Below are 25,395 nucleotides of genomic sequence, written 5' to 3' on the forward strand. Positions count from 1 at the left end.
AAAGTTTTAAATCTCTTCCACTGTATTTTTGTGCACAACTGAATATGGATATGTTGTGGTGATTAGTAAAATGTAAAGTTGAGGTGGAAAGATTTTTTTTACCAGAGCCAGGTCAGTAATTTCCCTCTGCTTTCAGTTTTTATGCTAAACACTGCTGGCTCCAGCTTCATATGTAGTCCTACATACTGTACCTCAGTATTATGATGATCTACAAGTCAGGCTCTTAAATGTCACATAATGTCAAACACACTGGTTTCCTGTTGAGTAATCAACTAAAGTATTTGTTAATTAGCTCTTTCACTTAAGAGCAGAGTAGAGCAGAGACAAGAAAAACCTGCCCATTCTTCGACACACCTACAGGAAATTCAAAGTCCCCAAGCACTTGACTAAACCCAGCGCAAGAAAAACCACAACCAGAATGTCAATATTACTATTTGTGATTTAGACTCACGCTCCATTAGTTGCTTCTTTTCATGTTACCAATATTTCATGTCTCTGTTGAAATAATAATAATGTGCATACATAATATATATTCCCTGGCCTAGGTCATCTACAGAGTGTTGGATCCAGCCATCAGGATCGAGGATCCATACAGCCCCAGCATCCAGAGTAGGTCACACTCACACACATCTTTGGTTGGACCACAGCAAGAAACACAAATGTCTGTGACTGACTGACTGACTGACTGACTGAGGAAGTTTCACCATTAGAGTGTATTGTTGAGAGTTCCCCATGGGCCACTGCTCTTTCAAGATTAATTGTTCATATGAACTGTTTTTGTAACACAATCAAGCTATGTTTGCAGGGACACACAAATGACAAATATATTTGTATTCATTCTTATAGTATTACATAATGTCAGAAAACATACAGTCTAAGTGTTGGTACAGCCGTGTAGCTAGAGGTTTCCTTCATTTAAATGATGACATAAACCCCATTTGAAATAAGCTTTTATCATGAAATACATCATAATTGCAGTGGAAAAATGAAATGAAAATGCTACAGAGGAGGAAATCTTACACAAATATCAAAACCTATTCAAACTTTGCTCTGAAGACAATTCTGACCTGTTCCTTTGTGAGTTATATTCACACTTGTCACCTTAAATCAAACTCCAGCAAGCACAGTTAGCTCTTGTTATCCAGCTGTGACACATTACAGAGACTGCAACAGCCTGTCTCTCTGGGGTGTGAAACATGGCCCTGCTGTGTGGAAGGCATGGAGGGATGTGAAAAGCAGCTGTTTCTCTCCCACACAGCCTCAATGTCCTGGTCCTCGTGTTTAGACTGGCAGGACATGAGAGTTTTTCCCAGAAACCCGAGCTGGGTTTCCAATGCAGCAGCAGAGGTTGACTCGTTCTCTTGTCAGATATCTGAATGTAACTGGCCCACGAGTCGACCTCTGACTCCTCACAGCTGAACTATCTCTATTTGCTCTCTTCTGTTGTCAAGACAATGAATCACCAACCTGATGGAGTTGTGCTTTTGTAGCTTTTTTCCCCTACATCACTTGACTGAGAATAGGTTACAATTTGCCCTGAGTTTAATCCTCCAGGTCAACTTCCTCTCAATACATACTCTGCCTCATAGATATGCAGACTGTAACCCCCAACCCCAACCCTAGCCTCTAACCTTTGCCATGTTTTGGAGATAATACTCAGCCTCAGAGTTAAGCATCAGTGTAGAACAAAAAAAAGAGTTTCTAACTGACTTCCTCTGTGCTCAAACTGATTTCTAACTTACCCTCAACATTTTTTAAAACTTGGTAGCATTTTAAATTTGATAAAAGTAACCACAGATCAGCTACAGCCTGCATGTGAAAAATTACGATAATAAACTTGTGTATTGTCATGAACACGTTAGCTCCCTGTTATTAGTATTAGTTTTGTTGTGCAGGTGCTCAGTCTTGTGATCAAATTGTAATTTTTTTTTTTTCATGATTTATGAAGCTTACATGGTGAATATTAAATACCTGCACAACATTAGCAGGCTTGAAGCACTACAGCCTCGTAGACTCTTGTTTTTAGCGTCTCTGTTCATGACAATCAAACAAAGAGACGGTGTGCAACCAGCTACCTGTTTCTCATCTCTCTGTAAGTTCAGTTACACAGCGTAGTAATATATGTCAGTCTCAGTTTCAGATCTTGGCCCGCTGAAAGCTGCTGTTTGGCTGCTGCAGTCACCGCTAACTGATCTGTAGGGCTGTTCTCCAGTCTGCTGTTAGGACAGGAGCAGAAACAGACACTGTGTTGTGGAGCTGGATTAGCTCTTGTCTGTCAGAGAGGGATTTTATTACTGCAGATAAAGTCAGCGGGGTAGAGGTAGAGGTCCAGAGTTTGGAGGAAACTAAATCCCCCCATGAACCATTTCATCCATTTGTAATGCTGCTGCTGCTACAACTCCACAGGCAGTGAGGAATGACCAGAGAACAAGGAGCCTGAGTGTTATTAAATGCAGGGCACAGCCGAGACATTTCTTGTTTTTTGTGGAAAAGAACAGTTTGGAAAGCTGATTATGAATGCTCATTATAATCACTATAATCATCGTGCTGATAATGATGGCAATACTGATTTATGCTAAAATTACAGTGCATTTTTCTGCCTCATTTACTAATCCAAAGGGTAGACTTGTTTTCCACTATGAACACAAGTCTTCTTGAAGTCAGCAGTATTATTCACTCTGTGCCTACCGGCACTGGCATTTCAGGTTCAGGTTCAGGTAACTTTTGTTGTACCCATAGGTTAACTTTTTTGCAGTTCAAGTGTGTTTCCTCTCCTGTTGTCCGGTGAGAGTGGACCCTCAGGAAGCAGAGCAGTCTGAGTGATTTTATGTCACAAAGAAGGGAGATATATGTGTAAACTGTATTAATAAGGAATACTTACATATAGTTACACAGTTTGTGCATGTGTGGGTGTGTTTGTGTGTGTGTGTGTGTGTGTCACAGATCATTTTTGGGGACAAATTTCAGGAAGTAGATTATCCAACTGGGGACAAAAGCTATGTCTGTATGTGTTCCCTATGTGTGTGTGTGTGTGTGTGTGTATGTGTGTGTGTGTGTGTGTGTGTGTGTGCGTGTGTGTGTTGAGAGCTCCTGGTGAACAGCTGGACTCTAACAGCAGTGACTGTTCCATCCAAGTTATCTTTGTGTGGGAGGCACCAGTTCAACACCGCATTGAACTCACCCATTACTGTCCATCATTTTCAGATTTTCCATCCTCTGGAAATTTTCATGAAAATTACAAATGGCATTGTTTCTCCCATGTTGTCTTTTCAAAGAGTAAATTGAGTTTTACATATAGGAAAGTGTTTAGTTCAGTCAGATGTGAGAGCTGTCTGGATGTCAGCTCCTAAACACATGATCATTAGATATTTCTATTTAATTCAACAAAACAAAATATGACACATGAATGAAAAGGTGAAAATATTTACAGTAAACACAACATTTAGATTTAAACTGCTCCTTTAAAACTACATCTCCTTTCTCTTGTTGTGACCTTAAGGTGCCTCAAGCACTCAGAGTGAGGAACTAATCCTCCGACCATCCAGGATCATTAACTGTTGTTTTCCCATAATGCCTTGCCACAGAGCTATGCCACGCTCCGCTGGCCCTGACTTTCTCTCTCTCTGGGGCAAAGGTGCTTAAGTGTGATTTGGTGTGTGAGGTTTCACATCAGCTTGTGTCATACAGTAACAGCCAACTGAAATTAAACTCCATGTCCTCGTCCCATCAGACCAGCTGAAGATCACCAACCTGAGAGTGAACTTCACCAAGCTCCACACGCTGGGAGACAACCTGCTGGACCCAAGGGCAGAAATAAAGGAGAAGTACTACTACGCAATGTACGAGCTGGTCGTTCGTGGAAACTGCTTTTGCTACGGCCACGCCTCAGAGTGCGCCCCCATCGATGGCATCAAGGATGATATAGAAGGGATGGTCAGTGTTGAAATATTATTGATTAATTAATTAGCCCAGTTTTCCTCCCGCAAGCTTTCACTTCCCATACAGATACAGCCATAACTCTCCCTCCCCCTCGTCTCTGTTTTAAGGTTCACGGCAGGTGTGTGTGTAACCACAACACCAAGGGTTTGAACTGTGAGCAGTGTGATGACTTCTACAATGACCTGCCCTGGAGACCAGCTGAGGGACGCAACAGTCATGCCTGCAAGAGTGAGTCCAGTAAAGGAAGCACACAGGGTCTTGAGTGCTGTGCAAAAACATCAATATGTATAAAGTTAGTTCATGTTAATGAAAAATGACATCACATATTAATTATGCTGCTGTTTCACTGACTTTTTGTCAACAGGCTAATGTAGCTATGACAGTGGCTGACACTTTGGGCTGTTTACACCTCTAAAAATATAACCTCAGCTGCTGACCCATGCACCTGTGGACAGTAAACACTTGGAGAAAGTGAGGGGAAAAAAACAATCACACAGCGTCAGCTGAGACTAATGTTTTTGATCTGTTTTCTAGAGTGTAACTGTAACAGCCATTCGAGCCAGTGCCACTTTGACATGGCGGTGTATTTGGCCATGGGTAACAACAGTGGAGGCGTGTGTGACGACTGTCAGCACAACACCATGGGACGCAACTGTGAGATGTGCAAACCGTTCTACTACAAAGACCCAGTCAAAGATATAAGGGACCCACGAGTCTGCATAGGTGAGTGAGTAGTAAGTGATCCAGTGACAACAGTGGCTATGATTCATAAACTTATCCATTAAAACTTTCCTACTCTCTGTCTGTCCCGTAGCTTGTGACTGTGACCCAGATGGTTCTCAGAACGGGGGGATGTGCGACAGCCACACCGACCCCTCCCTCAGCATGGTGGCCGGTCAATGTCGCTGCAAGGCCAATGTTGAGGGGCCGCGTTGTGACAAGTGTAAAAGCGGCTTCTTTGGCCTGAGCGCTGAAAACCCTCAGGGCTGCCAGCGTGAGTACACACAGACATAGAAATATTATAAAGACCCAGTTTTAATGTTATTAGGACAATATTGCCAATTCCAATATTAGTAAAAAAAAATGTCAATAACCAGTCAAATAGTCGATATTCCTCAAATATGTAGCGGAGGCAGAACATTTTAACAATACATAACTTTTATTATTCAATATAGCCTCAGTGCAGCACTGCAGTAAACACTTAAAAAAATGTCAATACAGATTAAATAAAATGAATAAACTAGAAACTAAACTACAAAAAGGTCAAAAAGCCCTCAATGAATTATTACACTTTCTTTTCACCGACAGTGTTGTGTGGAAAAAAGGGAAACACAAAACAATAATGAGATGCCTAATGCGAAGACTCAAATCAGCTGATTTAAGTGTCTATTATATAAAAAAATGTTTGAACAAATTCACAATCAGCTTGCAGCTATCCTAACTTACATCTTTTCAGGCCTGAGCTGTATCTTCAGTCCCTCTCTCAGGCTGCATGTGACCCCAACAGCTGCCACAAACAGGACAGTACAGATTGTGCTTGTTTATATGAAAAACACAGGGTAGGAAAATGTCTGCAAAAAACTTGCCATAAACTCAATTACTGCGAGTCCATGATAATACTGAACAGAAAGAGGCCAGTTTAGAGAGCTTTTAGTAGATTATTCAAACAAAAATGTGAACTAAAATATTACATTTTGTTGAGGTGTCACCAGTGTTTCCCTCTGCTCTGCAGCTTGCTGGTGCGACCACAGAGGAACAGTCTCTGGCAGCTCCCAGTGCGACCCAGTCAGTGGAGACTGCTTCTGCAAGCGCCTGGTCACCGGTCGCAGCTGTGACCAGTGTCTGGTGAGACATCACCAAACGACACTGACTTTTATTTTCTGACTTAAATGGAAAATCTCACACTTTCTTTCATCAAATTTTCTGCCTGTCTGTCAGTCTCTTATTCTCCCTCTGTCCCTGACTATGAACCCTGTTGGTGGTAATGTGACAGTGAACAAGACACCCTCACTTATATTTTCCGTTTCCCTTGCTAATCTTTTCTTGCTGACCTTCTGACTGAGTGAGAGTTTACTTCATTTGGTCTGTTCATCTCTCTTTTTTTTTTACCCCCTTTGTTATCATCCTGTTTTTGATATAATTCAAAATTAACCTAAGCAGTGACTCTTGATTTGTTGGTGCTGCTCATCTCCTTTACACTTCACACTCTGTTTCTTTCCCCTGTTTATCTCTCACCCTCTCTGCCCACCACTCAGGAAGTGAGGTGGTGAAGCTTCCTGCTATAATTCATCCTCTTGTCCCAAACCTACTCAGCCAGGAATAGTGTAGGCAGGAATGTGAGCTCCTTCCTGGGCTCTGTGTCTAAATTTAGCCCAGGGATTTGAGGCTTGTCCGGTCGGTGTGGGTTACAGCAGGCCCTAAAATGGTCAGGGCCTGGACACCGTCCGAAAGCGGATCCTATCGCCCGTGTGAAACCTCATTTTAGAACCAATAATATCAACAGTGGAAATAATATTGTGAAGAGAAAACACACAACACAGTAATATTGCCAGTTAAATGCAGATTCACAGCATAAAACCAATAACATTTAATGTCTTTATAAGGTTTCATATGGTAGTTTTCCAGACAGCTGTCAACTCTTAACAAACTAGTGAGAAAAACAAACAAACAGCAGTATCACTGCAGATGGATGGATGATGAGGTCCTGTCCACAGAATTGAACTGGACTGATGCAAATACAATGCATGAATATGAATATAACACTAATAGAGAAGTGCAAACACATCAGCCAAAACACAGTCAAGATGAAAAGTGAAATGCTGACTCTAGTAAAATCCAGTTTTCAGCGTGGCAGTAATGATGTGCCCTGAAGCCATGAATGTTGATTTACAGGATTAGAGCACTGGATACAATATGTATGACTCACACATAGTCATGACAGTCAAACTGCTGGGGAAGTTCCCCTCATATCAGTCCGTAATAGCATGGAGCGGGGCGAGTGCATCATGTCTGTCTGGAGCTAACTGTCTGTCCTCCTGTCTCTGTCTGTCAATCACCCCGTCCTCTGTCCGTCCTCCTGTGTTTCCAGCCGGAGCACTGGGCGCTGAGCCACGACCTGAACGGCTGCAGAGGCTGCGAGTGTGACATCGGAGGAGCGCTGGACAATCAGTGAGTGGAGCTGTAGCTTCAGTCCTGAGTCATACATCAAGTCTGAGGCTGTTACAAATGGAATTACACAGAGGGTTTTCACTTTAACACACAACATAAAAAAAAACTGATTACCGTCACCAAAGCAGCAGCTGCAGCTTTGTGCGCCAACCTTGTTGCCCTGGGAGCAGTGTTTGGTTACAGCCCCTGATAAATTTGTTCACATCAAATTCAAACTTCATACAATAATCCAGTCACATTATGGAAATAGAAACAGCACAGAAGATCTGTCAGTCAATCCAGTTTTAAACAACACCAAAAAAAAAATGTCATTCACATTATGTCATCTTTCTCAGTAAAAAAAAATAAAAAGAAAGTTCTAAAGCAGTTCGTCTTTGATCGTCAATCAAATGATTATGTGAATCACACATAACTGTCTGTTGTAGGAATGAATGGATCTTTTTCTACAAGGTCCTGGGGGGACATTAGGCAAATTAACTCCTCCCACTTTGACACTGTAGGATATTTTCATTTCATGAAATTAGATTCATACATGGACATTCTCCTCCATTTCATAAACAGTCTGTCTGTGTGTATTTGGGTTAGTGGTACATAATAAATAATGATATTGTTAACACATCCATACCAGTTATTATACTTCACTATGTGTGTTAAATGTGTTGTTCATATGATTCTGCTGCCTGTTGTTTTTATGTATGTATACTGTAGTACAGCTGTGCATTGACACTAAATACATTACTTTCTCTTCTCTTCTCTTCTCTTCTCTTCTCTTCTCTTCTCTTCTCTTCTCTTCTCTTCTCTTCTCTTCTCTTCTCTTCTCTTCTCTTCTCCTATGATTTGGTTTTAACTTCTCATCTAGTGCCATCATGTGGTCGAAATCTACAAAATACCTGAAAAGTTAAAGATAGCTCCATCAGCTTCTGCTGCTCTTTGTCTCTGCTATAGTAAAATGTTTTACTGTAATGTTAGCATGCTAACATGCTAAACTGAAATGAACTTGGGGAGCATAGTAGTAGCATGGCTGTAGATTTTGTGGTGTTATGAGGAAGTGATGAGTTTAGTTCATGTTTTGGAAAATACATCTTCAATCTGAGACCCAGCAGATACCTGTAAAACTGAAACTGTCATTATTTATATTAAAGGTGAAGCATCCATCATTGGCAGCTAAGCCATGCAATATAAACTGTGGCAATGAGATAACAAAATGAATGTGTCTTCTCTGCAGCTGCTCCATGGAGAGCGGTCAGTGTCGCTGCCGCAGTCACATGACGGGACGCCAGTGTACACAGGTGGAGTCTGGATATTTCTTCATGGCTCTGGATCACTTCCTTTATGAAGCAGAGTTTGCCAAAATGGGACAGGTGAGACACCCTTGTGCTCCTTTCAACACACACTGGTATTGGTGCAGCTCTGTGGTTTAGCATTGAAGCATAATTAAATAAACATCCTTGTACACTCAGGGCTGCATGCTGGAGACCAGGGAGCACCAGCCCGGTCGCCAGGCCTCCTGGACGGGTTTTGGGTTCGCCCGCGTACCTGAGGGTGGCACTCTGGAGTTCCAAATCAGTGACATCCCCTACTCCATGGAATATGACTTGCTTATTCGCTACGAGGCGCAGGTCTGTGTTTTTGTACATTTATTATCGATGAGATGAGTCTTTATTGTCTCCCTTGGGAGAAATTCATTTTGGACAGACCAGAGACTCCAGGCGCCACAAATACATACAGACATAAACAATCACCATCTAAGACTACAAACAACACCTGCTCAACACAACACACCACCATATCACCTCCACAAAGCTCCACAAAGCTCCACGCACGCCCACCCACAGATGCCCAGAAATTACTACACAAAGAATTATTGCACAATGCCCTACGTGAACATATACAGTAGATGAAATAATAATTGCACAATGCCCTATCTGACCACTTGCTACAGCAGCAATGGCCTATATCACATTATTGCACATTCCTCTTTACACACAGCAACACAACACCACACCACATTATCATATATCATCTGCTGGTAATTTTGCAAAATATTCTGCTGAGAGTTAGAAGAGATGAGATCAGTACCGCTCTCACATTTTTTCCTGGAGGTGGTTGGAGGTTGCCTCTCAACCTCACAGTGACAACAAGATGACAGAAAGTCACAAACATAATCCTTTGTAAAACCACAACTTTTCACCCTGTCATTTCTCCAGATGTAACATGGTGATTGATTGACTGATTGATTTTATTTGACACTTTGTTATAAAACATGATACATTTCTGTATTTCTCTTGGGGGCACAAAGTCTGTCAAACTGCCCCTAGTAGAGTACGTATGGACCTCTGTAACCCGATTAAAATAATTAATGAAGTAGTTGGGAACATGTTCAAGAACGATCCTGTGGACGTTACACAACTGTAACTGATAGTTAGTTAGTAAAGTGGAGGTGCTGGTGGTCAGATTCTGTTGCCTTTGGAGAAAGCCTGACTAGATTACTCCTGTTGCTTTTAGTCATTAGGCTAAATTGACAATCTCCTGGTTCTTCAGACCTGACAGATATAAAATAGTGATACAGTATATGAATCTCGTCTATGTGCAGCCTTTCATGTACAGGAATAAACTGGGAGATTTGCAGGTTTTAGCTTCATGCATATCAGTCATTACTTACATGTATTTTACATCTGGATTCTTAATTAATTTCCTATTTTAAATCATACTTTGATTTTTTTCTCTTCACTTATTCATGTTCATATTTCACGAGCTTCTGGCTCTACATTAACCATATAACACTGATGTTGTCCAGATGCCACGGGACTGGGAGGAGGTGCGGATTACACTAATCCGTCCAGGACTGATTCCGACCAGCAGCCCCTGTGGAAACACCATCCCAGATGATGACAGACTCATTGTCTCCCTGCCGGCCGGAGCCAGGTCTGTGGCCCAAACACACACACTCAAACACACTGCCCACTGTCTATAATCACTCATTATAACCTGTGTGCTGATTGTTGTTGCCTCAGGTTCATGGTCCCCCCTCAGCCTGTGTGTCTGGAGAGAGGTGTGACCTACACCCTGCGCTTCGAGTTCACACGCTACCAGGATGCCAACAGTATCCTCAACGGAGCGGCCAACGCTTTCCTCCTTGTGGACTCAGTGAGATCCCCCCCCCCTCTCACTCATAAATAAACTGTAGTTTTTTTTTATTGTTTTTTTTTTATTGATGTTTATGACAGACAAATGCAAACAAATACTTGTTACCTTATTGCAGTTACATGGATAAGATACACATCTTGTATGCATTTATCAGTATCTATCTGCCCAGTCTTTTTTTTTTTTCTCTTACAAACAGCAACAAAAATAGCAAAAAAAAATAAATTCAGTCCAGCAATAATGTACAGAACAGGCCAGACCTACAACACAAAACATAGATCCACAAAACAAAACAAAACAAAACACCCTAGGAAGTCTACATATTATACCAATCCTGTACCTGCCTCTAATAAAATATGGAGAGATGGCGACATTCTTACATATCCAGCAATTGAGCTAGGAATGGGCCCCACACAAAAACTTTGGTGTCGTCTAGCTATGACAACAGGGTGCAGGATAACTTTACGCCACTGGAAATCTCCCACTCAGTCCACTTTTAAGGAGTGGATACAGGTTTTAAGCTCAATGGCCAGCTACGAGCGGGTCACCTATAGAGTGGCTGGGAGGGAAGATTTATTTAACGAGGTGTGGGGCCCATTCCTAGCTCAGTTGCTGGACCTTATTCAAGAACACAATTATTGCATTCCACATGTCTTTAGTTTTGTCACACTCATATAACATATGTACCAGAGTTCCGACCCTTCCATTACATCTCTAACACAAATCACTGTTTCCGAGTTTCAGTCTTGCCAGTTTTGAAGGGGTCCAGTAAGATCTATTTAATATCTTATAACAAATGAGTTGTGATTGTGCTTCACGTGAGTAACAGTGCCATGATGCATATAGTTTTTTCCAATTATTTTCTGGAATCATTTGAGCCAGGTCCTTCTCCCAACACGCTTTCAGACCATCCAGTTTTGGCACTTGTGTACTTCTAATAAGTTCAAAGAATTTTGAAGCTCCTCTGTTTTTCTCTCCAATCTTATGGGAAATTACCTGGATTTCAGTCAGACTGTGCTGAATATGTTTGTTTGAGAGAATACAATGTCTCATTTGTAAATATCGCCAGAATTCAGAGTCACTCAAATTATATTCATTTTTAAAACTGTAGTTTTTAAATTCCAGACACAAACATCTCCGTCCTCTAAACGCCTGTGGTTCACCTCCAGATCGCTTTGATGCCACGCCACTCTTCCATGGAGATGTTCAACGCAGGCGATCCAGCCTCAAACACCAGGAGGCAGGCCTATGAGCGCTACCGCTGCCACGAGGGGGCGAAGGGTGTGACCCGCCCGCTGATGAGTGACACCTGTGCCAAGCTAATCACCAGCATGTCAGCCATCATAAATGACGGAGCTCTGCGTGAGTGAAAGGACAAAACACTTTTGAATGATGTTCATATTGTTTACAGCAATCCTTTCCCTCCATCTGACCTCCCTTAGAGGTGTATAGGATTAATGAAGTTAACATTATTAATTATAATTATATTTTTTGTGGAATTGGTTATTTGATAGTTTTCTTTAGGTATTTGTAAAGGTGATTCTTAGTTCTCTGTCAGTGTCAATGTGCAGGATGATTATAGATGTTGGTGTTCAGTGACTTGATATCTGTGTTCCTCCGTCTCCCTCCAGCTTGTAACTGTGACCCTCAGGGCTCCGTCAGCTCCATGTGTGATGCCCGCGGGGGTCAGTGCCGGTGTAAGCCCAATGTGATTGGTCGACGCTGTGACCAGTGTGCTCCGGGAACTTTTGGCTTTGGACCGTCAGGCTGCATAGGTAAAAAAAAATTGTAGTTTTAAAACTCACTTTAACTTGAGACCCAGACCTGTTATAACATTTTCCATATTTTTACAATACACAGTTTGTTTTTCTTTTCCATTTGATGTTATGTTTGATCTTTCCATGGAAAGGCTCAGTGAGTCCCTTGCTAAGGTTCAGACAGTACAAAGCTGATAAAGAACTCTTTGAGCTATTTATGATCACTTTATTCTGACATGTTTTTCTTTCATTTTGTCTTCTTTTTACGTTTGTTTTGTCTTCTTTTTACAAATCAAAGTAACCTCAGTCTGATGAGAGAGCTGAGTTTACATCCTCAGCCATGTGCAGGCCTTTTGATGAGTTAGCATCTATGATTCTGGTGCCCTCTACTGTCTTTCAGTGTAAAACAGCAAAGTCACAGTGAAAAGTAAAAAAAGTAGTAAAATAATGATGCAAGTATTTATTTTATATTCATTCTTTCCTCTTTTCCCCCTTGATTCACTCCTGTCCTGCCATTATCCTGTCCTCACTCCATGTCCCATCATCCTCTCCTCTTCCTTGTGTCTCTGTCTATCCAGCCTGTGGTTGCAGCTTGGAGGGCTCAGTGACTCGACTCTGTGACAAGTTCACCGGTCAGTGCCAGTGTCGTCCAGGAGCATTCGGTCAGCGCTGTGACGGTTGCCAGGCGGGTCACTGGGGCTTCCCCAGCTGCCGACCCTGCCAGTGTAATGGACACGCAGACCAGTGTGACCAGAGGAGCGGAGCCTGCATCAACTGCAGGGGAAACACTGGAGGAGACAAGTGTGACAGGTGACCATCCAGTATCAGGCTGATGGCGCAACAGTACACAGGCTCAGGTTTACACATGAGATGGATTGGTTTGGTTAATGTGCTACTTCATGCGTGTACGTGTTCTCTGTTAATATACACATGACACGTATAGAACTGCAGCATCACACAAGATAAAAACTACCTTTATTGTGCTGATCCTGTTCCCCAGTTCACTCAAACACCAGTAAATACTCTGTTCTCGGGTCTTTGACATTTATACCCATGGCCTGCTGCTAATTACTGAACCCTGTTAACATTATTTGACAGCTTTAATAATTTAAAATGTTCTATATTTAAATTGATTCCTAATTTTAAGAAAATTAACTTATCCTTTAAATATTTTTCCTGTTGAAAAATGTTCAACAGATACTAGGCTCCTATCTGAACTGTAGTAATTTAAATGAACTCAGATAAAGGTTTGTTTTACTGATGGAAGAAAATCCTCAGTCCTCAGCAGTTTTAAAGGTCTCTGTGAATGCACCTCTGATCACATACTGTATGGTAACTTGTTGTATTTTAAGTTATTAACCGTGTTCATAGATACATGTGAACCTCTTTGCCAGGAACAAAATAACACGTAAGATAACTCAACTTTGTCATTGCTGTAGGTGTGCCAATGGTTACTATGGAAATCCAATTCTGGGTAAAGCACCCAGTGGTCAATGTCGTCCATGCCCCTGTCCGGACGGGCCCAACAGTGGACGTCATTTTGCTGCATCTTGTTACCAGGACAACCGTAACAGACAAATTATTTGCAACTGCAACCAGGGCTACACAGGTAAACCTTAATATTACAGTAACATTACTCTTTCTTTATTCTTCTCCATCTTTCCCATTTGTTCCAGCAATGCTCAGTAAATGATTCATCTATCATAGATGAGGGGGTGACTGATATTCTCCACACCTGAACAGACAGGGCTTCACAGTGCTTCTTTTGATGATACACTTTGTTTCAATGTTTAAGTGTTTCAAATATTTAATACAAAACCTTATTGAACTTACTTTTATATTGAAAACCTTGTATTTAGGAAAGAAAAACTAGTGTTACTTCACCCATTTCTGTTTATCTTATACTGTAACTAGCTCACTGGTGTTTGAGATCTGATATGACAGTGTAAATAACCTTAGTGATTGATATTAACCACAAAGACTGTTGTTAATTAGCATATGTCTGCATGCCAACATGCAAAGTTGAGATAGTAGACATGGCAGTACCTGCTTAATATCAGCACGCTAATAATTAGTTAGTAAGCATATTGTACTTTGCTCTGAGCTAATTAAGACTACACCTCAGACTAAGTTGAGCCTCAGCTGTACTTTGCGTTTGATTTTAATTACCAAGTTTTAGCAGGCTACATGCTAAGTTAAGATACTACATAATAATATCTGCATAACAACACCAAGTTGTTGTTGTTATTGTGGGCAGTGTCATGTGTTGACATTAGCATTTAGTTCAAAGTACTAAATTTAGGTCACAGTGCAGTCACCGTGCATGACGCCACTCATGTCTACTTCCCACATGGAAGCTGCTGGTCAAAGGGAAGGCCAGGAGGTGGTCAGTGATGATGTGGTCAGCTCCTCAGGCGACCGTGAATATCCAGGCCACTTGAACAAAGTCCACAGTGGCTGAGCTTTAGTCAACTAAGTTAGTTAGAGAAATATTATTAGTTAAACTCTGATCTTACAGAGGATGCAGCTCAAATGAGGTAAGACTGATTTTTCTGAGCAGGCTCTGGTAACCTGTCTTATTTCCTCCCTCCCCTGTATTACTGACACAGGCATTGTTAAACGCTCCGGGGTGACCATTTTTAAGCGTGAGTAATTATGGTTGACCTCAGCCCCTTCCCCTCCGCCCCCTCCTCCTCCGCCCCCTCCCTCTCCATTTTCCACCAACCCTCCACTTTACCAATCCTGCCTATGCATGGCTTCAGCACCCCTCCCATCAGTGGTGCTGTGCCACAGTGCACTCCTGCCCATGTGTGAGACCTGGCTCACAGAATAATGTCAAACACTTTCAAAATAAGTGTCTCTCTGATGTGAACCAGGTCTGTAAAAAAAATTCCCAATTCAAGGACCTGACCCAGATTAATTATTGTTTCGCTGTGTAAAAAAGTGTTTCTCATATTTGCCCTTCAAAATAAAAAAGCTATATATTGGTGTTGGCTTATTCTCAGTCTGGGTCAAGTTCTGTCTCAGGTGTTTGGAGAAGGTTCAACTTTTGGTCTTTATCTGTCGGTGTAGTATGGAGGTCAGTTCATAGAGGAAAGATGATAGTAGTACTGATATATCCACAGTCATGACAGGCATGCTGATGTCACCTCTTTATCCAGTCTGACTACTCAGATTAAACACAATGGGAGCCTATGAAAGTATGTTTTTCTATGTATTGTTACTCACCAGAGGTTGTAGTTTTGCACTTTGGAACAATGAATACACTAATACTAGAGGAGCTGTGGAGCTGTACTGGTTCAGCGACTGAGACGAGACACATTTGCTGTTGTAAGACCATGAAGTAAAAGAACTATTTAATTAATACAGGGATACTTGCTTTCCTCTCAAGGTCCAAAAAAAAAAAAATTACCTGATTTGAACTGATCAGGACTGAGTTGATTTGACTTATATGGTCAGATTTTAGTTGACTTTGAGTGAATGGATAATGGTTTTAATGTTACTAGTATTTTTGTTGCATCTTGAGGATTTTTTTTCATTCTAAACCTGACTCCCTGAAATGTTGAAGGAGGATTTTTTTCTACTTGAAAAAGTATGGTTACTGACAGGCCATCAATGTGAGGACCTCAATGATTCAATGAGACTCTTGTATGTATTTTTTATTGTATATATTATGTATAGTGGCAGTACTGTGCCATACAAAATACACAAAGAGTGTGGGATAATATTACATAGACAGGAAGTGTCTGTAATGGTCACATTGGTCTCTAAGGAGTTTCTTCATGTCCAAATGACTGCTGACTAATGTAACTGGCTGTTGTGTAACCATACACAGTAGTATAATAATGTGTGATAGAGTGGTTGATGATAAGTAACAAAACTCATTTTAGCAGTATATTGTATTAATGCAATAATATCCATGCTTTTTAGAGATGGGTTAAGCCAAGTCTTGGACAAACATGTTTTCTCCAATGGACATGTCCATTAAAAACATTTTAGTCCTTTTCTGGGAATCCAGTTGTATTAGGAGGGTCTTCATTGTTTTTGAATCTGTTGGTTCTTCTGCTGTGAATTCACATTTCCTGCTTCCTGCTGTTTTGTACACTTCACATATTCTTATTGCAAATATTGAATGTCTAAGGTAAAATTAGACATACTGAGGTATACCTTTGACACTCTTCTCTGCTTTTTTAGGTGCTCGATGTGATGAATGCGCCCCGGGATATTACGGCAACCCCTCCCAGCCAGGAGGGCGCTGCCAGCCCTGCCAGTGCAACAACAACATAGACATGTCAGACATGGATTCATGCGACAGGCTGACCGGTGAGTGCAGGAAGTGCCTCTACAACACTGAAGGCCCCAACTGTGGCATCTGCAAGAGTGGCTACTTCGGGGACGCCTCCCGTCGAAACTGCAGGAGTGAGTAACAAGTTCATTTTGAAACGTTAAACAAAAAGATAAAGCATCTTTTTAAAAAACAGCATAATGATGATGTCATGTTTTTTTCATCAGAGTGCACATGTAACTTTCTGGGAACTGAACGCAGTCAGTGTATGGAGCGTGAGGACTGTGTGTGCCAGCGCAACACAGGCCAGTGCCAATGTTTACCAAACGTAATAGGTCTGACATGTGACCACTGCGCCCCCAACCACTGGAACATGGCCAGTGGGAATGGCTGTGAAACCTGCGGCTGTGACCCCAACAACTCTGTCACCTCATCATGTAATGAGGTATGGAGCACTTATTGTGGATATATTCAAATCCGACGTATTTGCACAAACAGAACTGATGTGATTGTCTTTCACTTTCTGTCTCTCAGTTTACCGGTCAGTGTCAATGTCGTGATGGCTTCGGAGGGAAGACCTGCACAGACTGTCAGGAGAACTACTGGGGAGACCCCAGGACACAGTGCAGAGGTTAGACATCTGAAGGAAATGATGGGGAGGGGTGGTAGATATTCAGATACTCAAATACATTTGATCTATCAGAGGAAAATCACAGGGAATAACAAATACCTTTTGAAAATATTCACAGCAGCAGCACCAAAAAAAACAAACACATAAACTGGACAACTGGATAGAAATTATTAAAGAGATTCACGAAATTGGAAATCTAACTATTCTGCTGGGCCTGAGATTGATTTATGTTTTACAATATGGTCACAGTGATAGGACATAAAAGGTGGCTTTTTCTTTGAGTCTGCATATTTTCATCGTAAAATCCCAATTTTTCAACATGGATCGATTAATTATTTGTGTCCACAATGAGCAATATTTACTCAAATATAACATTTGTAACATGGATACTGACACATATGCAAGTTGATGTGTTTATTTTATTAAGGGTTTTATTAGGGTTTATAACAGGTCACAGAAGTCAATGCAAATGTGACATGCTTTAGCAGCTCAGGCAGAGAGATGAGAGAGATTGCACACAGCTTACTGTATCTCTGAACAGTCCAAAAGCATTATGGGTAAAAAGCCTCATTTTGCCAAAAGTGAAAGCCGAGGGAAACCAGTATGCTTAATAACAAAACGATAACTCTTGGATGTTTTTGTGTGTCAGTTAGATGGAGAAGTAACCAGATGTCATTCAAATAATTTGCAGAGGATTTATGTACATATTAATGCTCCACATGCTCCTTACATTTTTTTTTTTTATTTTCTTTCATTTTTCAGAAAAAGCTTTGCTCAGAATAATAAAACAACCGCACATTGAAATCTGTGGCTTCACAATGGTCTAACAATGAATAAAATGCACATATTTTGCTTTATACACAGAACATTATAAACAAGCTCTTTATTTCTACACTGACTGTGTGCTCCCTCCCTCTGTTTTTGTGCCCTGCAGCCTGTGACTGTGACTGGCGTGGCATTGAGACGTCTCAGTGCAACCGTGTGACGGGCCACTGTGTTTGCCAGCAGGGGGTGTCCGGTGTTCGCTGTGATCAGTGTGCCAGAGGCTTCTCTGGCCAGTTCCCCAACTGTCAGCCCTGTCACCAGTGCTTTGGGGACTGGGATCGCATTGTACAGGTGCAGTTAAAGAGAGGGGATGTAATCCTTACGGAGTCATAGCAGTGCCACAAATAAATCTGTTAAAGAATAGGACAATATACTGTATATGAAAGAAAAGAATGAATACAAGTGGAAATAACAAGACAAATATGTAATATCTTATTTATAAACATTTAAATTTAGGCCAGTGTTAATAGAACATGTTGTAATATTATTATATATAATCAAATACTCTTTGAATTTTCTTATTCTTTATCAGAGTCAGCAAAACGTGTGAAATATTGAATTGTTTGACCAGAATCTGACTCTTCACAATGTTGTCTTGTTTCCAGGACCTGGCAGTGCGCACCAAGACTCTGGCAGAGCGTGCCCATGAGATTCAGACCACTGGGCTCACTGGCGCCTATGAAAAGGCCTTCAGAGACCTGGAGGAGAAACTGGCACAAGCTCGGGGGATTGTCAACGCACGCAACGCCACTGCTGCAGCCGTCGCTACACTGATGGAGCTTATTGAAGATCTTAGGTATGAGCTGTTATATTCCTCTGCAGTTCAAATGTTTTTTGTTTTTTTAGATAAACCAATGACTGCCTCTCTCTTCCCACAGAGCTCAGATCAGTGATACCACTGACACCCTGAACCGTCTGGAGGGAGACCTGACCATCGTACAGGACAGCAACTCTGAGGCGAGCAAGGAGCTGAGTGCACTGGAGAGAGAGGCTAGAGAGCTAAACCTCACCTCAGAGCAGCTGCACCACCAGCTGGACGTCCTCAAAAACTCCAACTTCCTGGGTGAGAGACGTTTCCACTAATCATCCATAAGTTCCTTTCATTAAATCAATGAATCCATCCTCAGACACGGCAGCTGATAACGTCCTCTCCCCCCTCGTCGTCCAGGTGCGTACGACAGCATCCGTAGCTCCTACAACAAGTCTCTGGATGCTGAGCGCCGCGCCAACCAGTCAACCACCACCAAGCCCAGCACGGTCAGTCAGTCCGCAGACACCCGCCGCCGCACCGAGCGCCTCATCGCCGCCAAGAAGGACGACTTCAACCGTAAGAACGCAGCTAACAAGCGAGCGCTGACAGACCTCAACTCCAGGACACAGGGCCTGGACATGAAGAAGATCAATGAGAAGGTTTGATCTCATTCTTTCATCTTTGGAGCAGCTGTTTGCTCCAAAAGAATATGATAAAAACAGCCTAGACGAGGACCAAGATACTTCATTCACTTACTAAATAAAAAGTAACTGATTTATAATTGAGAAGGCTGTTTTTTGAATCAAGTCCCACACATACACGTATTAATGATGACAACATCCATACAAATATTAGCTCATGTGTACTGTACCTGTCCCGGCAGGTGTGTGGTGCCCCTGGTGACGCTCCATGTGGGGAAAGCCCATGTGGGGGTGCGGGTTGCCGTGACGATGAGGGGAACCGTCACTGTGGAGGCCTGAACTGTAACGGCGCCGTGGCGGTGGCTGACAATGCACTGGAGAGAGCCAAACACGCAGAGAAGGAGCTGAGCAAAGCTATGGGAGAAGTGGAGGGACTCTTTACCAAGGTGTGTACAACACTGACAGGTACTGGTTACATCCTGTTGGTCTTTGGCTGTTACCCCCAGATACATAGCATCGCACTTGTTAGGCTGTAACAAATACATGTATTTTTTACATTTCACATTCTGTATTCTTCCTTAGTTTCAAATTAAGGTAAATCTTTACTTATTCTTTTCATTTTCAAGTGTTTTTTTATTTGATATTTGTGACAGAGTGGAATTCTCACTGTAGTTTTCCAATGATTCACATCTGTCATATTACACTTTAATTTTGTGCCAATGTCGCTACACAGTCAATCTCAGACCTTTTTTTCAAAGAATATATGACATATTTCAACAGATTTACAAACATTCATGACAAACAAACAACCATCACCAACAAAACAATACCCCAATAACCCTAACCCAATACAAAAAGGGACAAAATCTTCATTTCAGAGAAAATAGCTGAAGGTTAAGAGAAGTAAGCATAGCAGCTGTGGTGAATGAGTTGTGTCTGTCAGCCCCCTGTGTCCTCTATCAGCATGTCTTCCTGTCGTTCAGGTGGCAGAGGCCAAGACTAAAGCAGAGGAGGCCAAAGGGAAAGCCCAGGCAGCTCTGGACAAAGCCACAGCCACCAAAAACAAAGTGGAGCGCTCCAACAATGACCTGAGAGACCTCATCAAACAGATCAGAGAGTTCCTCACTCGTGAGTCTTTAATTCATTCCATTTCTTCAGCCTTTTATCAACATATAGATGTATTAAATTGTCTCACAATTGACGCTGACATTTCTCATGTTCATCTTTCTCTCAGAGGAGGGAGCAGATCCAGACAGCATTGAGGCCGTGGCGAACCGTGTCCTGGAGCTTTCCATCCCAGCCTCGCCGCTGCAGATCAGGCATCTGGCTGATGAGATCAAAGAACGGGTCCGCAGCCTTTCAAATGTGGACGCCATCCTGGAGCAGACGAAGGACGACGTGCGCAAGGCCGAGCAACTGCTGCTAGATGCCAAGAGGGCCAGGTAGATAAGGCGGAGTCAGAGTCAGTATTGTAAATATATTCTGAAGTCACCTGCTTCACTGTGGCTGTGTTGTTGTTCAGGCATCATTCAGAGGGGGTGAAGACCACGGCAGAGACGGTCAAACAGGCTTTGGTGGATGCAAAGACGGCCCAGACGTCAGCAGAGAAGGCCATAGCAAAAGCCAAAGCCGACATTGACATGACTGAGGCCCGACTGGCTCAGGTAACAGCTTTATTACCCCACAGTACAAAGAACCAGTGATGAAGACATGAAGCTTCATGAACCAGTTCAGGAAAGTGGTTAGAGAAAGGACTCATTTCTGAATGCTTCATTTAAACTGAGCCACATCTACTGGTCACAGTGTAAATCAGGCAAATACAAATATTCATTATTATTGCAAATTAAATATCAGTGCAACCATGGAAGCTATGATTGTATCTTTATTCTAAACAGACCCTTACACTCCAGCAACTAAGAAACTACAGTAGCTGTAAAAGCATCACCATATGTGCTATGTATATGTCTAGAAACAACTATAGTAATGTTACTCTACTATGCTTGTGCTTGAAATAAGATCAAACTGGTGCAGTCTTAGTTTTCCTAAGAGGACCCACCTAAATACGCAACAAATGTTTACACCCCACGACGAAGTGTTATGAATCAGATTTGGCAAGTAGATCCATACTTTTGCATACAGTTGCATAATTCAGGCTGCACACAAGTGTCCACTGAAGAGACATAAAACATGTGGCAGTAGGTGAAAACATCAGTGTCCAGCAGAGACACAATTATCAAATTAGTTACATTAAAGAAGAAACTGCACTGCTGAAATTTGACTGAATTTGAATTAATCTCGTTGTGCTTCTGCAAATGTGTTATGAAACTCAAGTAGAAAACTGGCTCCAGACTGTTAATCTTGACACCTAAGTTCTCCCCCTAATATCCACATTAATTAAAACACACTCATTTGCATTTTGTTTTGCTGACTTTCTGGAAGTGGGCCAGGTGATCAGACTGTTGGCTTGGACTTAAATTTGAATTACTCTTGCAGAACATTTTCCTTACTCAATTTAAAAAACAAACTAATTATCAGTTTTATATGATCATGTACCGACCCTGGTCCCTTCCCTGGTGTTTTCTTGTCAAAGCAGAGTTAATATAGTGGCTAATATTGTTGAATGCATAAATAACTAACAAGTTCACCATGCTTCAAGCTTTTCACCACAGTCCCCAAAGGGGCAAAAACTCATTTAATGTAGATTTAAAGTACAGGCTACAGGATGGAATCATAATTTACTAGATGAAGTTTTTTGTCACAAGAAAAATGGCTCAAATAATAATGACCCAGGATTATACTGAAACAGTGTGTGACAGGCTACAGTGTGAAAGAAATGCCTCTAAAATACTGTGCATTCAGAACACTGACACAAACACAGATTTTTCATGATGTTTTTCCCGAGGGATTAGAAATCATGTATTCACGTTGCTTGTGTTTTCTCTCTGTAGATTGAGTCAGAGACATTTGACAGTGAGAAGGACCTGAACGATGCCATGAACCGACTGGGGACACTGGGACAGGAGGTCAATGCCCTGAAGACCAAACGTGCCAACAACAGTATGGCAGCAGCCAGAGCTGAAGAGACCGCCACCATGGCACGAGACAAGGCAAACGAAGCCAAGCAGGTGTGTGTGTGTGTGTGTGTGCGTGCGTGCATATGTGTGTGTGCACTCTGCCTCTTGAAAAGTGTATACAGCTCTCATAGAAATGCCTTCCTCCTGTCTTGATGCCCAGATTCTGGATGGCCAGCTGACAGATAAATACCACGAGGTGCAGCAGCGGGTTGATACCAAGGCCAAAGCTGTGCAGGACGCAAAGAAGAGGGCTGAGAGCCTCAGAGACGAAGCAAAGGAACTACTGAGAGACGCCCAGAACAAACTGCAGAGACTAGCAGGTACTGAAGTCAACATGCATGAAACTGTTTAGATGAAATTTAGATAAATTTCAATTTAGTCACTCATTCAAACTTTATTTATATCACACCTTTCACATAGTATAGTGTAGGGAGCCTTACAGGTTACTGGCAAGCTGATGCATGCAAAGAATAGAATGATAAGAGTGAAAGAATAATATAGATAAGATAATAAAAAATACAATAGATAAATGCCAATCAAAACAATACTGTAAGAAAGTTATTGTCCTGGCTGATGCAAAATCATTAAACACTTTGGAAACAAGTAAATGGACAGAAACAGTCCACTCTGTTCACACCTGGTCAATTCTAAATCAGCTGTAACTCATTTATCACACGGACACAATGGGGAAGTATTATTGGCTGATCTGGTGGATACGTTCACATGTGGGATACAGGTCCTGGCTGATCTTTTCCCTTGTCATGGACTTTATATAGCTGCTTTGCTACCTTGGATACAGTGTAACATAGTGCAGCACACACAATATAAGATAACCAGCAGCACAAAGTAATGCCCGTCTGTGTAACCACTCCTGAAATCCCCTGTCCTGACAGAGCTGGAAAAAAACTATGAGGAGAACCAGAGGAGGTTGGAGGGAAAAGCTCGTCAGCTGGACGGCCTGGAGGGCAAAATGAAAGCCATCCTCCATGACATCAACAAACAGATCCAGATCTACAACACGTGCCAGTAAATCACCTCCAAATGTCGAATGGAAACGGGTCCATCATCATGTTATTCTGCCATTTTCTTCTGATACAGACTCTGAGGGGAAAAAAGAAGGCTGGGGTCATTATTTTATCACACAGCAGGTGAATTTACATATTTTTTGTCCAAATTGTCTTGTAACTAGTAATAAATCATTGCTAACATAGTGCAATGTATAAACATACCAATGACTATCACATATTTTATTTAAATTTGAATATGTGCACATTATATTTTATTTTTGAAATAATCTGGAAAAGTATCTACGAATTTGCATTATGAAAATTAAAAATGAAATTATGGAAAAAGTCAGCAATATACACATTTGGGAAAAAAGAGTGATTTTGCAAACAAGCTGTAGGTTAAATGTTTGTTACTTGTTTTTTTATCATTACTTGGAGTGACAACTGTATAATCAGCAGGTCATTATTATTTTTTATTCTATGAACTCTGTTACTACTGGAAGTATTGTGAGCTGTGCTCATAAGAGGACTTCATTTAAATTGCACTAGAGAAAAGTAGAAAACACAACAACCTTTTGGTGCATGAGATCATAACATCAGAGTGAAGATGTGTTCAAAATGAGTTTTGGTATTTAAAAAAACAGTAAAATATGTTTAATTTGTTATATTTTCAAATAAGCCAAATATAAGTGTATAGACACTGGAGCATAGACCTTGCGTAGCTTTAACAACATGGCTTTACATGAAGGATTAAGAGATGAAAAGAGTTATGTGGATCATTTGGATTCAACATTTTGGATTTTCAGAAGGAAATTACACAGACTGTGGTGCTAGGAGTGATTTCTTTTTTCACGTATGCTTAAAAAAACAGGGAAACAAATTTGGTTTGATAAAGCCAATTCATGTGATGTGCTAAGACAAGAGGTACAGTATAAACCTGGCTACAAACCACCTCTGGTCATGATGCAGGATAAACCCCTGTGATGGAGCCAGATGGAGATCTTTGTCTTAGCAGGAGGACAGAGGTAAACAATCAGCCTACCAGCACAACCAAGATGAACTATTATGCCAAACCCACGATGCACAGACTGAGTGTTTTGATGATGAAATATACTGTGATGGAATATTTACAAGCTACTTGTTGCCTCACTGACATGACATAGTATTTTACAGTATGTACAGTGTTTAATTGTGCCTTATACTGTCCCAGTATCTTGGACATTTACTCATGTAGTGTTTGCATGACAATGTGTGTTTTACTGAAACATAAACCAAAAAAAAAAACTAACTTTGTACATGTACTTCCCCCAGCCTACCCATCACCAAGCAGCCATGTGATTGATTTTGATAACTTCCAAAAAAAATCAAAAGAGGCATGTGTAAAGTTTTACAGTGTACAGTTTTGTGAATAAAGCTTAAACGACTTGACATCTCTCTTGTTTGAGCATCACACATTATGATCACGTGAAAATTCTCCATGCTTGATGCGCTCCTGTTTTCTGACATTGCTGTCTTGTGGCCTGAATGTGTATGTGTCCCCCCAGCAGGTCTATAAGATGTCCCATTTCTATTTTTGTGCCATGGTGCACTGTCATAAGACCTTGGTGTGCCCTCTGGCAGAGTCTCCATCTCTGCAGCTGTCTGTTACCCAAAGATTCAGACATCAGATACGTAGATCAGATAGTTGCTTTACATTGCGTTTTCATCCCTCTGGTTTCTCTTCTCTGCAGATTCACTAACAACTACTCCTGCAAATAATGGACTTCTTTTCAATCACAAATTTAAGTAGTGTGGTAAATGCTACACAAGCATAAATGAATATGAAGTCATATAAATATATAGCCTATGTATATATTTTTGAGTGATCAGTCAGCCGTGCATGCTCTACCACATTGTATCATCACTGTCAGCATCATGTTAGTTAAGGAATTACACAGGGCACAGGATGACATATGGGACAAGGCCACTGTCTAAAAGTAGAAGAGGCCTTGATGCCCCCACCTCAGAGAATTATATGAGGATATAGACCCATATAAAGAACTGACTTACAAGCACCACTGAATGTTGTCTGTGGCGGATCTGGGATGTTCCTCAGTTGAACCAGGCCTCCCCCCTAGTCAGAGCTCTAAAAACCAACTGGCATTACTACACATGCGTGCCCCAAGTTTTAATT

The 25,395-nt window shown here is 41.5% G+C and overlaps 1 protein-coding gene across 2 annotated transcripts in view; it reads left to right on the forward strand.

Annotated features, from left to right (window-relative positions):
• Positions 1-24,647, forward strand: part of lamb2 (laminin, beta 2 (laminin S)) — a 50,549-nt gene extending 25,902 nt beyond the window's left edge. Inside the window, exons 7-36 of one of the 2 annotated variants that reach the window (XM_085781109.1) lie at positions 546-609; positions 3,731-3,933; positions 4,047-4,167; positions 4,474-4,662; positions 4,754-4,933; positions 5,672-5,784; positions 7,028-7,107; positions 8,333-8,468; positions 8,568-8,726; positions 9,905-10,032; positions 10,122-10,254; positions 11,421-11,613; positions 11,883-12,026; positions 12,587-12,818; positions 13,448-13,617; positions 14,618-14,653; positions 16,203-16,427; positions 16,521-16,738; positions 16,828-16,924; positions 17,859-18,040; positions 18,355-18,545; positions 18,628-18,812; positions 18,918-19,159; positions 19,384-19,587; positions 20,125-20,269; positions 20,376-20,583; positions 20,664-20,805; positions 22,090-22,266; positions 22,376-22,535; positions 23,109-23,928. In XM_085781109.1, the coding sequence (XP_085637235.1) occupies positions 546-609; positions 3,731-3,933; positions 4,047-4,167; positions 4,474-4,662; positions 4,754-4,933; positions 5,672-5,784; positions 7,028-7,107; positions 8,333-8,468; positions 8,568-8,726; positions 9,905-10,032; positions 10,122-10,254; positions 11,421-11,613; positions 11,883-12,026; positions 12,587-12,818; positions 13,448-13,617; positions 14,618-14,653; positions 16,203-16,427; positions 16,521-16,738; positions 16,828-16,924; positions 17,859-18,040; positions 18,355-18,545; positions 18,628-18,812; positions 18,918-19,159; positions 19,384-19,587; positions 20,125-20,269; positions 20,376-20,583; positions 20,664-20,805; positions 22,090-22,266; positions 22,376-22,535; positions 23,109-23,245 (4,794 nt within the window). In that variant the 3' untranslated portion in view covers positions 23,246-23,928. Of the gene's footprint in view, positions 1-545; positions 610-3,730; positions 3,934-4,046; positions 4,168-4,473; positions 4,663-4,753; positions 4,934-5,671; positions 5,785-7,027; positions 7,108-8,332; positions 8,469-8,567; positions 8,727-9,904; positions 10,033-10,121; positions 10,255-11,420; positions 11,614-11,882; positions 12,027-12,586; positions 12,819-13,447; positions 13,618-14,617; positions 14,654-16,202; positions 16,428-16,520; positions 16,739-16,827; positions 16,925-17,858; positions 18,041-18,354; positions 18,546-18,627; positions 18,813-18,917; positions 19,160-19,383; positions 19,588-20,124; positions 20,270-20,375; positions 20,584-20,663; positions 20,806-22,089; positions 22,267-22,375; positions 22,536-23,108 lie in introns of both variants that reach the window. The other variant, XM_085781110.1, reaches the window with a different exon arrangement.
• The last annotated feature ends 748 nt before the right edge of the window (positions 24,648-25,395 follow it).

This window comes from Trachurus japonicus, chromosome 7, assembly GCF_045865225.1.
Source record: "Trachurus japonicus isolate A0001 chromosome 7, Traja_1.0".
Classification (NCBI taxonomy): domain Eukaryota; kingdom Metazoa; phylum Chordata; class Actinopteri; order Carangiformes; family Carangidae; genus Trachurus; species Trachurus japonicus.